The 15,404-nt window shown below is 37.0% G+C and overlaps 1 protein-coding gene across 1 annotated transcript; it reads left to right on the forward strand.

Annotated features, from left to right (window-relative positions):
• The first annotated feature begins 266 nt into the window (after positions 1 to 266).
• LOC145777438 (calcium channel flower homolog) lies at positions 267 to 7,266 on the forward strand. Its single transcript, XM_082588813.1, has 5 exons — positions 267 to 433; positions 1,331 to 1,406; positions 2,091 to 2,216; positions 4,449 to 4,556; positions 6,147 to 7,266. Exons 1-5 carry the CDS (start codon positions 331 to 333, stop codon positions 6,217 to 6,219), a joined length of 486 nt encoding a protein of 161 aa, XP_082444939.1. The 5' UTR covers positions 267 to 330; the 3' UTR covers positions 6,220 to 7,266.
• Positions 7,267 to 15,404: the final 8,138 nt, after the last annotated feature.

The following is a 15,404-nucleotide window of genomic DNA, read 5'->3' on the forward strand; positions in this document are numbered from 1 at the left end:
AGATTGAAATCGACCAAAAGAATACATGATGACGTGTGTGAATGTCACTTATCACCACTTTACTATTGCATCCTATTCTCTAGACCTAAACCCGGAAGGTTTAGGTAGAGAAAAAAGGCCAAGGAAAAGTAAAGCAGTGAAGGCATGTAACAGTTTTTGCATTATTGAATGGCAATGCTATTCACACACTTCAGTCTATATTTCTTGGTCAATTCCAGTTTTATCATAGTATTTTGACCAGGGTGAAGACTTATATACACCAGCTTCAAAAGCACTATTGCAGTGAATTTGTTATTTAATTTTTTACTTGAATAAGACAAAACATAAAAAATGCCAAATGTAGTGGATGCTGAGAGTCAAGACAGAACTCAGGAAGGAGCCACCTGGTGGTGCAGGTTATTTGCAAAAGGACTTGGAGTGATTTCCGCTATAGGTAATGCTTTCAATAACTATCCTATGATATTAGAATTATGAACATCTGTGTGTTAGCTGCACCAATTCTGAAATTGTCATTGCATTGCAGAACAATCTTTCGAAATGTGCCCTTTTAGGTGAAATAAAAGCAGTTCATAAAATTACAGTTTGTTTTATTTATATTCCATGCTTTCGGCAATGCTCTTTTGACAATATATGTATATAGGGGCATCTTTTTGTTGAATTTGTATTAGCTTACGTTTATTTTATGTTATGTTGTCCGCTCACTATGTATAGCTATATTTACGATGCATTTCACCATAAGTGTTGCCAGATAAGAAATTCTATAATAATTTGAGAATTTGGAAACCCTGGGCAGAGACTAAGCCTATTAGCCTAACCTTGGTATTTTTCCAGCTTTAAAAAGTCCAAATTTGAACAAGAATTTTTTATTGTGTAACACTGCCAGAAATCAAAGCTATTTGATTGCACACCATGATGAAAGGTGCTTTAAATACAGTACCGGTATAACCACTTTCTCAAAATATAGTATGCTATCGTACCATAAAGCAGTACAACTTTGTCCAGATTGTGTGAGTTATAAGTCTGACCATAACATGGTCTGCATATTTTACTGGGTTTGTCTAACTCTAATAGATGATATTTAACAATATCATCCACTCGGCAAACCCAGTAAAACATGAAAATCATGACGTTATGGTCAGACTTTTAACTCACAATTCTGGGCGAAGTTATCCACTCAGCAAATTCATACTGGTTTGCGGTACTGCTTAAAATGGTTGATTTATATGGTATTTATGAAGTACCGTATGTGTTTGAAGCAAACATTGACTTGTGTTTGCCAATTTGTGCTTTATTATGTGCATACCAACGACTTCTAATTGTTGTTTTGCAGTTTGTGCAATATGTGGGATTTTTAGTCTGTTGTCACTTTTACATCCAATATGCATTGGTGCTGGAGCAATAATGTTGTAAGTCAGCTGTTTCATTTATAATTTAACACCCTTAAGTTAATAAGTGTCAAGTCTCCACTTTATTGAGTGGCATTAAAAATGTTAGTTATACTGATATGGTATTGCTAAAGTTTGTAAAGTTTCTCTGCTCTTGAATAGCTATTCTGAGCCAATAAAAGTTCATATTGTGTTTAATTGTCTGTAAAACGTGGAGTGTAACTTGATAATTACTGTATTAATATTTTCTTATTGATGACACATCAAATTTCATAACAACTGCGCAAATATAAAATGGTAAAATTAAATTCGGATACCGTAGTTTTAATATGAACCATTGTTGTTTTAGTTTCTGTACAGCAAAGCTAAACTTTCTGTTCAAATGTACAAATGCAATGGCTGCCATCACATTTGATTAAATGCTACTTAAATATAAAATGTCTTGTGATCAATATTAAACTGAATGTGGTTTCAGCATACTGTAAACTCATAATATTATATCCCTTTCAAAATGAATGATAATTATCAAGAAGCATGTTGTATTTTTGTGAATTTGGACTTTTGAAGAAGTTCGTCTTTCATCGTGTTAATATACAAAGCGATTTTTACAAAGATTTAACCGTAGTATAACTATTATATATTATAATATATTATTTATAATATACATATTATGTATTGTGTTCTACTCATTGTTATTCACTTTAGGTTTATTTCCTTTATTTTGCTCCTCTTTGAAGCTCCAGTATGCTGTATGTTCTTTGAAAGTACAAAAAGTGTATCAACATGGATCGAAAACAGAAGTTACTGGCAAAAGGGACTTTTTTATGTTGTGTAAGTTGCACTGGAAATTTCTTGTCATTGAGGTCATATGCATTCTGACGTCACCATACATTTAATGCACAATTTAGGGCTGGGTACTTTTGCCTTGTTCAGCGATCAGGACATTTTGTGGAGGCCGACCTGCAGCAGGGACATCTCACTGCTAGACTACGGTACTTGTCGCAAATTTTACTTCATCCATTGGACATATCTTGCCTTTCACAGATACTTTTGTTTATCAATGGTTAATTCCTATGACATTTTTTTCCCTGGCACTTGCTGCAACACAAAAATTATTCAACATGTATATGAAACAAAAAACAGTTAAAAAAAATTTTTTTTTTCAAAAGGCAAACAAGATGCGTTTGGGCGATGCGGATACATATGGCATGTATAATATATTTGTGAACACTTCTAAAATGTCTTGTCATGTTTTGTACAAAAAGTCTTTAATCAGAAAAAAATATTTTTTTAAATCGTAAGCCATCCGAGGTGCCTGTTCTTATGGAAATGACTTACGGGTCAAACGCAACGGATGGCGTTCGCATTTTATTTGCATTGAATTGATGTTTCTGTATCGGACATTATCAAGCATTTTCTATCTTTGAAGTAAAAGGAACAATGGAATAAAATTATTTAATACAATAATTTTTATTGACAAAGCTTGAAATTGCTCTGTTGCTGTTTTCTTGGATGAATCAACATGTGTGAAAGGTTCAGGTCAAACAAGCCACTGGCATGCAGTGATTAGAAAGCGTTAATCGGATGGGTAAGGCCAACGGGTCTAGACGTTGCATAAAATATCTTTTCAATGCAGGAATAACGTACAATTCGCGACAAGTTGTCTAGCGCTGAGATGTCCTTGCGACAGGTCAGCTGCGACAGAATGTCGTGTACCCGGAAATTCGGCTAAAGGAAAGCCAAAAGAAAGGCCGATCAACACAGCAATTATATATCTATTTTGTCTTGTTTTCATTTTTTTGTTCATACAAAATTTTGATAATTTACCTGCTCTTTTTTCTCTTTTTCTGAATTTTAAACTTCTACTAAGGTGTTGTGACCGTGCCATATTTTAAACTGATTGGCCTGTTTTGGTATCATGCACATTATAACGTCCGCGTTTTGTCGCTTCTACCTTTTTTTAGACATCTGAATTGTTTTTCGTTGTGATGGTCAGAATTAAAAACAAACCAAACTATATTATGTTGCACCAAGAAGACAAGCTGATCAACTTATTTTAGCTGCATTGCCGAGTGTTGAGCCATGTCTGCATGCACTGGAAAGAACGTATGTTTAACACCGCTGCGTCTCCGCAAGCCGCTTAATGCCATGCCACAACAATTAAGAGCAGCTAACTCAATGAGTAGGACTATTCTTGATTCTTATAAAGAGTAGGGACTTGATGCCTTTCTACAATCTCTCCCTCGCTCGCTCTACTGCCACACACATAACTTCGAATCCTTTATGTTTTAGTTTACTTGAGTCTGCGATTAGGAATAAAAACTTTATTTTTTCACACATTTTATAAGGACTTTACTCTTTATATATATATAGTTATGATACAATATAAATCAAACTAATATCACAAATGTCTGGGAAGACGGCTTATCATCCTCTTGCTTGTTAACAAATAGTACTGGTTTTCCAACACGAAAAGATACATGGTTTCAACACAATGGCCTTTGGTAGGCAGCAGAAGCGATTATACAGTGAAAATGCCTATGGACCACAGGCAGGTCACGTCATAAAAGACAAACGCAAACAATGTTTAGCACAAATCCCAAACCCAAGGGACATGGTTACATGCATTAACTACCGAAAAACACTATTGTTGATTTCTTTCTAAACTTAACTGCTGTATCCTTGAACTGACCTACTGAAGATTTTGCTATGATTGAGTGTTATAAAGTTGTGCTGAAGAGAATTTAATATTCGAAATCGCAATGCCCAGCAAGATAACTTGATATAATTTGGACTCGTCGTACATTTTTCTTGAATATATAATTATCAGGTAGTGCATTCAATGGATCCGTGATTGGGCTTTTCTCTAGCACCAGCTTGCTGGGCGTGCAGTTGTTCTCTTGCATTATATTACCTTTCTCAATATTTTTACATGCATTCACTTGAAAATTACTTTTATGTACAGTACTGGTACACTTAGGCATTTTATGTGCGAAATGTCGATGTTAAGTTCATACCTGGCCGCTTCAAACAAACTAACAAAGTTTTGTTTATTATTTTCAGGATATCCATTGTTCCTGTGGTGATGTGCATCAGCGTAACGACGTTCATCGGTTGCATTTGTCCGTTTGCCACCGGAGTTATCTATGGTTTGATGTCACTTGGCAGAAAGTATGTGCAGTATGATATATATAATATGTAAAATTTCATGCATTTTTAATTCCCACGTACGCCCATGGAATGATCTCTTTATGCTGAAATCCTCATCTACGGATCTATATTAACTTCAAATAAGGGTCTGCTACTATTCGGCGAGTCCGATTCGGCAAGTTCCCTATTTGGCGAGAGCCTTATTCGGCGAGTGCCCTATTCGGCGAGTTTTTGAAAATCCAACGACGCTTTTCTGCAAATCCAACGATTGACATTGGATCAATATGTAAAAATGAACTGTTAAGCTAACTGGGTTCTTGGAACAAATCGAAGGGTTTCTGTGAATGTTTCTCAGTTTCAACGTATCCTAGTCAGCAAAATTTCTCTTTTTTATACTATTTCAACGTTTAGCGACGTTAAAACGATGTAAAAACGGCAATTTCTGCTGGTCGGGATAACTAGGCTGCGGTACCCGATATTTCCTTTCAATCCAAGCTGTAGGCCACACATTTGGTTAGCCTTTTTATTCTATTACTACAATGTAAAAATGAACCATTAGGTTAACTTTCATTCTGTTACTACATTGTAAAAATGAACTGTTAGGCTAACTGGGTTCTTGCAACAAATTTTTGCTGGTCGGGATAACTAGGCTACGGTACCCGATAATTTCCTTTCAATCCAAGCTAACCTGTCCACACATTTGTTGATCCAAAGTAATCATTTGAACTATTCAAAAGTACTAACCTATAGACATAAACGAATGACATAAACATGACGAATTTTAATTTAATAGTTCAAACATTTACTGTAATTTTTTCTGCACGATTTCAACGTTTAGCGACGTTAAAACGATGTAAATACGGCAATGGTAACCTTTCAAAAATCGCCCGATAATTTCCTTTAAAAATTTGAAAAACTCGCCGAATAGGGAACTCGCCGAAACGGGCCATTCCGTCAAATAAAGCTATAATGTTGTGTTAGAAAGATGAATGAACTCAAACGGAATTTAACGAAAATGTTGTGGTGTTGCTGTGTGAACATCTTCACACAACACCGATCAACCACTGCTTATTCGTCCTAATGAACTGCTTTCAATAAGGTATATACATTATACATATATATATACGGTAATAATCAGAAATGGAGACACATTTTCTACCTTTTCCATGCTCTTTTTCGCCAGCAAACCTTTGCTGTACGGAATGGCCTAAGCAGTAGCTTCATAATCTTGCTTAATTGATATTTATTTCCATAACTTAATGTTATTTAACGTTTTCTGCATCTACATGTACTAATTTTAGCATAAGCTACGAAAGCGTATCTATGTTTTGTTCCAATTTTAGCAGCTTTGGGTAATTTAATTTTTTGAGCTGAAAGAAAAAGTTTTGTTACTCTATGATTGGAACAATCCGCATAGTTTTTCTTCCTGCTTTGTTTTCTTTATTGACACGAACCATTTTAAATACGAACAACCCTAGTCATTAAATTACAATAAATCCTTTGGTTTTTTACCTTAATTGCAGATCAATATTTTCATTTATTTCCGAAAGTCTATACCAAAGCAGGTATCTTAACTGAGATCACTTCATTCATGCATTTTTGTATTCACAGAGCTGATAGAAACGAGATGATTTCGAATGTTGGAACTGCAAAGTTTAACAAGTTTGAAAATGATGAATCATGATGACCTATCAGATGAAATGTCAAAAAAAGCCCATATAGTATTCGCATAAACAAGAATACGTCGATACTGTAGCGATAGATATAAAAAAAAAACACCAATATTCCTGTTTTGTACTGTATTTTTGATATGCTACTTTTTTCAGTTTTTAACGTAGTGTAGTAACACTGGAAAAGGGAAAGTGCTTTCTGGCTATCAGCGCATCGTCCAGTATAATGAGCCGGCACACAGTGTATGGTTATTGGTTATTCTTGTTTGGTGCACTCGAGAATGGGCTTCCAAACCCACGGTGCCATGGCAGTGAGGACAAAAAGGACTTTATCAAAGATTATTCGGAAATATTAATACCTGCTGTTATGTGACGTCACTGTGGATACTAGAATGTAATTTACAGCTTTTAGTAGCAGCTCACAATTTAAACGTCAGCAATGCCTCGGAAAGCTTGCACAGATACAAAGGATTGAGTTCGATTCCCGTGTCATCAAATCTTTGTCGTTTTGTTTCAAATTCTTTTAACAAACTTGATCTTTGAAAAACAATAACGAACGTAATTTTGATAAGTTTTTGTCCTTGACTCACAAGCATAACTTGTTTGTTTCACCTATTCCACTCGTTGTTTTACTGCTGATCAAGATGATGTCCTTCCTGTGAACTTATAAAGTTATTTACTGTGGCGTTTCAGCGACTGCACTTTCCGCACTCGTCCAAACGACCACTGATCGCAAGTGATTGATCTTCTTACAAGTTGTACTTACCACTTATTTATATTATTTTATCTTGGTTGATGTTTTATATGGTGCTGTGGATTCATAAAGTACTGTTTTCCTAATAAGGTGCAATTATGGTGTTCAGGACATTGTATATATCCCATCCATTCGTCACGTATTTAGTACATTCCTTGATTGGATATATTTTTGTAACGACTCAGTTTCTGTGCTCTATTACGATACACACTATACTGTATATGAAGAGAATATAGTCATAGTGTACTTGAGACGGTCCAACTTGTTTTGTTTTCTTATCACCGCAGCTTTTAGACCCACAATACAAGCTTGCATGGCGAAGTACACAAAAAGCTTGAGGCAGTTTAATACGAACAGAAAATCTTTTCATCCTGTATAATAAGAAATGAAAGACTTCGTAATATCACTAAATTACTATACACTATGGTATCTTTCACCGAAAAAACTAAGCCTAGTTTTAAGGTTAGTCTTGGTTTCAAACTCAAGTAAATTTTGGCCCCACATGGTAAGAGCGAATGGAAAAAAACGATGCGCTGCTTGAGTAATGTTAGCCTGTGACAGCAAAAGACAATTTGTTGCGAGAATCTTTACACTCAGGCATGGTCACGGAAACGTCCTCTTTGTTGGAGATCTGTTTTGGAAACGCGATGCTGAAACGCACGCCCGGGAGTTGTTGATGATGTCCGGGCATTATTGAGGTCAAAGTGTGAAGCTCTCATTAGTTGAAGTGTTGATTACTTTAAGTTCTTCCATCCGGTAGATGCCACTATAATAATAGAACTGTCCTTGAAGTGCGTTGCTCATCTGCAGTCGCTGAGAATTGAACGACTGTTGTTTGCCGTTTGTTCGAATAACTGCTGCAAGCTAATACTACTGTACAAACTGCTTGCTTCCTTTTTACAATTTTCTTTATTAAAACTAAAAAAAAATATTTGTTGCAACTGGACTGGTAGAACCGATGCATATTCATGGGCGCCGGAACGGTTTTTGACTGGAGGGGCAAGATTATGAAAAAAGGGCACTTTTACTGCTGAAAGGCCTTTTAAGTTTTTAGATAATATATAGCAATAATCAGGGCCGGATTAACCATAAGGCTATAGCCTTCGGCTCTCAATTTTTGTAAGGCTGATATAGTGATACAGATCCAGTAGGCTTACAGTTTTTGCTTAAAAACGAATGACTGAGTTGAGTCAATACATATAAAGAGCCCATTTCCAAAACCGCGTAGGCGCCACTTTTACCGAAATTGAGCTTAGAGCAGGGGTTTTCAACGTGGGGGTAGCGAGCCGTGTTTCGGAGGTTCGCGAGGCGCTTGAAATTCCAGTGTATTGTTTTCAATTCTTTTTTGCTAGAAAAGATTAAAAACTGTTTTTTTCGCAATTGTCCACTCCTCTACTTGAGGTTATTATATCGCTTAAGCTTTCAGACGTTGCAAAGGCTTTAAGTACAGGAAAGCATTCGATATTTTTCACCAAGTTCTTGTACCGTAGGCTACGTTGTTTTGCGCAGACCAAAGTTAACGCTATGGTAAAAAAACAAAATTATGTAGAATTCTAAGCAAAATATAGATTTCTCAGAATCGTTTTCAATGGCATTGAAAAAAATTAGTGTCGGATAATTTGTTTGAAAGTTCTTTCAGCAACAGGTGCACGCATTGACAAACTTAATAGTTAAAAATATGCGGCACCACCGCACCAACCATCTCTCTGAAATTGATTTAAATAAATCCATAAAAGATTGCAATAAATTCAACCGGTGAAAGTGCGAAAACGTAGATTATAATATTCTCATTATTTTTCTTCTATTATCCAGCTAAGCTTGATAGAAAATGGAAATAACAATCGGAGGAAATGTAATAAAAGCCGTGATAACATCGCAAAAAACGTTTTTCGTTTCGGAAGTTTACGTTAGAACAGCAAAACTAAACATAGCCTAACTGGATGTTGGCATCAATCAAATTTGGTTAAATTTTGCATTAAATATGCTTTTGTTGAATACTTTTATGGGGGGGGGGCAAGACTACATTGATTGCTCTGAAGGGGTTGCGGTGTAAAAAAGGTTGAAAACCCCTGGTTTAGAGCGTCATTAAACTCTGGTAAAGTATTACCATAGGTACCCATACTATCCATTTCTTTCTTTCCAAAATCTTTTCTATCTGCTTCAAATTTGACAACAAAAATTGTGTTTGTTTGCAAAACCAATTATGCGCTATCATTAGCCATTTTTCTGTTATGTTTATTTTATTTTGCAGTAAATAATTTCAATTTTTTATGTAGGCTATGTATTTTTATTACTTTTTGTAGCTTGGTTTGCAAAATTAGGCCCTTCTCTAGTAAACAGTCTTAGGCCTACAGTACCCTTAATCCGGCCCTGGCGATAATGCTCATCTATCAGCTCATTTTCGAGTAATGATATAAGTGTCCGGTATATAAAGAACAATGCCAAGGAAGGGCATCATCATGATGTAACCTACTGGGATACAGAATTTTGTGTCGTGAATATTATTTTGAGGCATAGCGTACGAGACCAAACCATTTTGGAGGGGCAGAACGTAAATTTTCCCAAATCTGCACGCTTTTATAGAAATTGCCCAAATATAATGTATGCGGTGCATGATAACAGTGAAAAACTAACATAACAAGATCACCAGCTAGCTGGAATTTCTTTTCAAAGTAATCAAAATAGAACAACTGAATTTATCTTTGAAGATACCTTGCTTGTGCATTGCTCGATGCTTCTGCACTTTGGCATGGTAGGTAGGAGTAACAAATATTGGTTTACACCCCATTAAAACGCCTCATTGAGCATCATTCAAGTGCTTTAATTAATTCTCCATAGAATAAAAATATGCCAATGAGGTAATATCAAAATTAAGATAGGCATAGGCTACACATCCAGATATAATGTTTTAGGTATGTTGCTCTTATAGTCAAATTTCTGCAGTATTGCAGGCGCTTGCTAACTGCTGACATCAGAACCAAGGGCTATACAATATACATCTGCAGTAAACTATAGTACGGTACACATAACCAATGCATGCCATCGTGTAGCAGTAACTGTTGAATGCTTGAGCTAAAAACTATAAAAATATGCTTTCTACATCATCACAAGAAACACTTTCTATGCATGCAGCTTGCCAACATTTTTTTGCAACCAGAAAAAGCAGGTCAAGTTAATGCAAACAACCGGATCTGTCTCCACAGAACAGAAGTCAAGATATTAATGAAAAATGTGGAGCTGCCATGTTTTACACAAGATCTTGCAAAGCAAATATTTTGCCAGCTTACATGGCAGGTTTTGAGTTTGGAAAGCTTTGAAATAAATGAATATATTATGATTGGTTAGAGATTATTTATTTCAGCAGTAGCATTTTAAATGTTGGTGAAATTAACATGACACAGTTGCATAAACAAACTAAATATTTTTTTCTATTTTGGGGCGCAACTGCATCATTTTAATTTGGGTGGTTTTATAAAAGTAACCAAACAAAGCTAAGCAACACCACAACATTAGCATTACATTTAACAGGTATAACATGTTTTTGTTCAATCTATGTTTGTTTATGGTTGAAAAAGTACTGTAACCTCTCCGCCCGAATTGTTTTATAAAAGTATTTACCAGATTTACAGTATATAAATTCATATTTTGTAGTTGCCCAAATCAAGATGATGCATTTATAGATATTATGAAAAACTTAAAGACTTTGTAAATTTTGATGCCGAGGCAACTGCATCATGCCAATTTGGGCAGTTTTATAAATAGACTATGATCAGATAATTTCATATTTTTTGTTGCCCAAATCTAAACGATACAGTTATGTAAATGGAAAAAATTAATGAATTTGTTCATTTTGGGGAAACTGCCTCACGTTAATTTGGGCAGTTTCATCAGATAATTTCATGTTTTCAGCTGCCCAAATCAACGCGATGCATTTGTGAAAATTAATAAAATTAGCTATAGGCTATAGCAAATTTTGCGTTTTGATTTGGGCAGTTTCACAAAAGTAATAGAGACATAATTTAGTGGCTGCCCACATTGGCGTGATGCAATTGGTTCAATGCATTTCGTACTACAGTTTGATCACCATGCAATACAATACATCAATGCGGGTGTGCTAAATGAAAATTTTGCGGCACATTTCTTGCTCAAATAAGAGGCTGTAGCCTACTTAGTTTGATAGGTAAAAGATATTAATTTATAGTTTTTCTTAATTCATGCAACTTTGTAGTTTTTCATATAGCAATTTTTGCCCTAATAATTGCAAGATTTTGCCCGAATTTGCGACGTTTTGAAACAACAGGGAGGGCAGCTGCCCCCCTGCCCCCCTGGCTCGTACGGCTATGTTTTGAGGCAAAAATGAAATATTATAAGTTAATTAGGCTAAAAGCGAATAACAGAAATTGTTATTGCAATATGGACAGCAGCTTACATGACCTTAAAAGGGCACCATTGCCCCCCATCCGCAGGAAAATTGAGGGCAGGGGGGCATTTGCCCCCCCGCTTCCGCGCTCCTGTGCATATTGCATAGTTTAGTCGAAGTTAGTAGCCTAGATTTATTTATTTGCATCAGGCAAGGCTGTACAGTGTCCACATCCAAAACATCGGAATAATACAAACTATACGGATGCATAAAGATCACACAGAACCACTTTTGATGTCGTCAGTTTAAGAGCTCCAACTTGCAAAGCATCGTCAAAATATGGGCTAATATTTTACATGCATGTTGTAAATCAGAATAATAGAAGAAAAAAATGGGTAAGTTTTGTTTTCTTTCAAATTTGAAAATAATGGAATCGCTTTTCTTTCGAAACTAATTGGAATAGGCCTACAAAGAATGTTACGTCAAAAACAAATAGTCGAAAATATTAAAGTAGGCCAACTCGAACCTTTTGTTTCTGGTTTCGCGTTGGCAAGCTACTGGTCATTCAGGCGCTTGTAGCTGCGTAGCCTACATCCACATTCCACATAATTATGTAGAATGACGCCCATCACTTCTGCTCAGTAACTTGCATTGACGTCATTTAGTGATCAGTCAGGTAGCTTCATTTGACAGGCCATTATGACAAACGTTCTGCACATTGCACTTTTCAACGGTGACATGTTTTCTATTGACATCATGCCAAGAACTGGAAAAGCAATGCACACGCAACCAGGGTTGCCAGATTGGCCTTTTTACGGCCAAATTTCAGAAATTTGGCCTTTTTGAAAAGTGTTTGGCCGGACAATTTTTGTTTGGCCGCTTGGCCTTTTTTTGGCCTTTTTTAGTTTCCCGATTGGCATTTGTTTGGCCTTTTTTATTTTTGGTTTTTATAGTTCTTTTGGTTATTCCTAGCAACAGTGAAAAGTTTTGGTGTAGCGTTTTACATCATGCCCATTTCAAAGACCTTGCTAGCTATGCTTTAACATGTCTCTGCATCCCTGTCAGTAATGCAGTAGTAGAGAGGATTTTTTCATTACTTACTGCAGTAAAAACAAAACCACGAAACAAAATGCAGACTGAGCTTTTGGAAGCGATTTTGCGAATACGAACGGACATGCTGCTGAATGGAACATGTTGCACAAACTTTGATGCCAGTGCCATAATGATAAGGCGTTTCACATCTGATATCGTTTATGGTGAAACTAGCAGTAACGAAATGGCAGAGGCGTTGGCATTCCTAGAATAAGGAGTGTTCATTGTGGAAGGATGTTGGACATAAATGCAACAGGATGATGCTTAGCTTAATGTTATATACAATGATGTACGCGTATACAAAAAATATTGACGCCGTCAGCGTAAACGCAAACATTCGAAAAACCATACGCCGTATGCGTCAACGTAACTTGTAAAAAAAGTTGGTGGTGTTCGGTTGAACGCATACACTAGCGTAAACTCATTTTGTTTGCTAGGTGCCAAACATTCACACGGTATAAACCACTCGAAACAAACAAGTTTTATTTTGAATTTCCACATAGAAACACAAGCATCTGAAAGTGTTCATCTGGCATTTTGCTGTGTTTTGGTTCCAATACGTCTTTGCCCATTGAAAACATTCTTTCAACTGCAGCGCTGGAAGGTATTGGCGTGTTGTAGCAAAAAAAATACATTAAAAAGTATGCGTTGACGCTATGCGCTCAAAAACTGCGAAAACTTTACGGCGTAGCCTCAAGCGCAAACTATCCAAAAAAATGTGGCCGTAAGCGCTAGCGCAAACAAAAAGTATACGCCGCAAGTATGCAGCATAAAATTTGCGGCGTATAATATACGTACATCTCTGGTTATATACATATTTCAGTTGTATTGTAATTGTTTCCACACCTATCTGTTTGTATTTTATGGATTGCATTTTTTCAGGAATTTTACTAAGCAATATTCTTCTTTAACAGATAACATGTAGAACAATAGAAACTGGGTACATATTTTCTAATTTGTTGTTGAAAATAAGTGCAAAAACACCACTGATTTCAACAAAGAGAACAGAACCTCAGGTTTGGCCTTTTTTTTCTATAATTTGGCCTTTTTTGGGGATGCATTTGGCCTTTTTTGTTTTAGCAATCTGGCAACCCTGCACGCAACATAGCTAACTAGCCTGTAATGATTAATTGAAAAACATAAAATGCAGCTAACACATTCCTCTGAGACGTCATTGCGGAGAAAATAGCTTGACATAAAAAGTTCATTTGAACTCACATTCCAGACAGCAAATCAGTCGTTTTTTACATTGGTGCAACGTCTGCATGGGATTGTTGGAATCAAAGCTATGGACTAACAAAATATCGCGTTTCAAACTAATTTCTCTGCAGTATTATGCCTCTTTTCGACTGGGCTTTTGCAAGGAAACAAAGTCGTGAAAAATCGTTTTATCCAGATTAATGTAGCTCACGTTGCTGAAGATTTAAGTTAAGTGAATGGGAAGGTAAGAAAACCAATCTTCGAGTTCATCTCGCTGTCCTTTGTGGCGTCGCGTAATTGCAAGGGTGATTGGTTGTTGAATTTTTATCCATTGACCAGGGGCGAATCCAGCAACTTGTCGTAGGGAGAGGGGGCAATTTCAATAAAATACATAATGACGTGTAAGTGTACATCCGGGTATGCTAATATAAAATGGCTTGGATTGACAAAGCTTCTTTGAGAGCTCCTCGCGGTTTAGGTTATTGAAGTATTGTTGTTTGTAAATAATTTGTCCAGTAGGTGCCACTGAACAAAGCACCTTTGAAATGCGTTAATCACGTACATGTCAGGGTTCACTCCACTGCTGAATACTGCGCCCCTGCCTGGTGCCGCAGTGCCCACACCCGCCTCATCGACAGCCCAATCAACGACGCATTGCGAATTGTGACTGGATGCCTGCGCCCAACTCCAACAGAGTATTTACCAATCCTTGCAGGCATCCAACCTGCTGAGCTTCGCCGAAAGGGAGCCATCATACACCTGGCTCGCCGGGCGGGGGATCCTGACCACTTGCTTCATGCAAAACTCAACATCCCACCTCAGGAATCTCCCCGGCAACTAAAGTCAAGACACCCCTTTGTGCCAGCTGCTGTTGAATTACTACAACCATTCAGCGATCGTGCCATCAGCGCAGCACACTTCATGGAAGACACTTGGAATGCAGCATGGTGCGCCACCGACACCAAACTACATGGTTTTATGCCCCACCCGGTGGCGCGCCCCCCTGGTATGGACCTTCCTCGGCCGACTTGGGTCAAGCTCAACAGAATCCGAACCGGAGTCGGTCGCTTCCATTCCAACATGCACAAGTGGGGTCTGGCTCCCTCATCGGCCTGCGAATGCGGCGCGGAGGAACAAACTGCTGACCGTGTCGTTCTCGAATGTCCCATCTACAAGGCACCAAATGGAACGCATGGTATAGCAACGCTGGACGAAGCTACACTCACCTGGCTCTCCACCACCTGCCCTGAAATTTGATCTAGTCTCAAACGAAAGAAGAAGATCACGTACATACCACGAAAGCCGACTCAGCGTCGCTTGAAAAAAGCATCAAAAAAAGGTGTGCAAAGTAATACTAGCCTATTATATCCCTGTCCTATTTTCCTATTACTTCCCAAACAATGATACAGTATAATATACAAAAAAACAAAGGCAATAAAATACTGCACCATTGACATTGTTTCCGAAAACTTTTTTTGTTTTAACAAAGTCTGTTGAAGTTGTGAACTAAAACAGAAAAATATTTAAAAAAAGTAATGTTTATTTTATTTAGCTAACCGGCAGGTTTTTTTTGTCAAAAAAATGGATGGTTGGATGGGCTAATTTTGCCTGCGGCTTACGCTTGTATTGGCATTTACAAGCCTAGCTTACTCTATCACGTGTACTTGTTTTCGAGTGTGTCTGTCTCGTAAGCTATAGAAGCATATATTTAGAATATTTCAGTTGAAATTATTTGCATTTGCACGTGTTTTAACGTTTAGAAGCGTGACCGAAACGTTAAAAAGTCTCTGAAT

Source organism: Aplidium turbinatum, chromosome 1, assembly GCF_918807975.1.
Source record: "Aplidium turbinatum chromosome 1, kaAplTurb1.1, whole genome shotgun sequence".
Classification (NCBI taxonomy): domain Eukaryota; kingdom Metazoa; phylum Chordata; class Ascidiacea; order Aplousobranchia; family Polyclinidae; genus Aplidium; species Aplidium turbinatum.

Bases quoted from the DNA above. Each gene is read 5' to 3' on its own strand.
- LOC145777438 (XM_082588813.1), top strand. From the start codon at position 331: ATGCCAAATGTAGTGGATGCTGAGAGTCAAGACAGAACTCAGGAAGGA. The intron at 434-1,330 runs GTAATGCTTTCA...GTTGTTTTGCAG, and splicing joins TGGAGTGATTTCCGCTATAG to TTTGTGCAATATGTGGGATT. The intron at 2,217-4,448 runs GTAAGTTGCACT...TATTATTTTCAG, and splicing joins AAGGGACTTTTTTATGTTGT to GATATCCATTGTTCCTGTGG.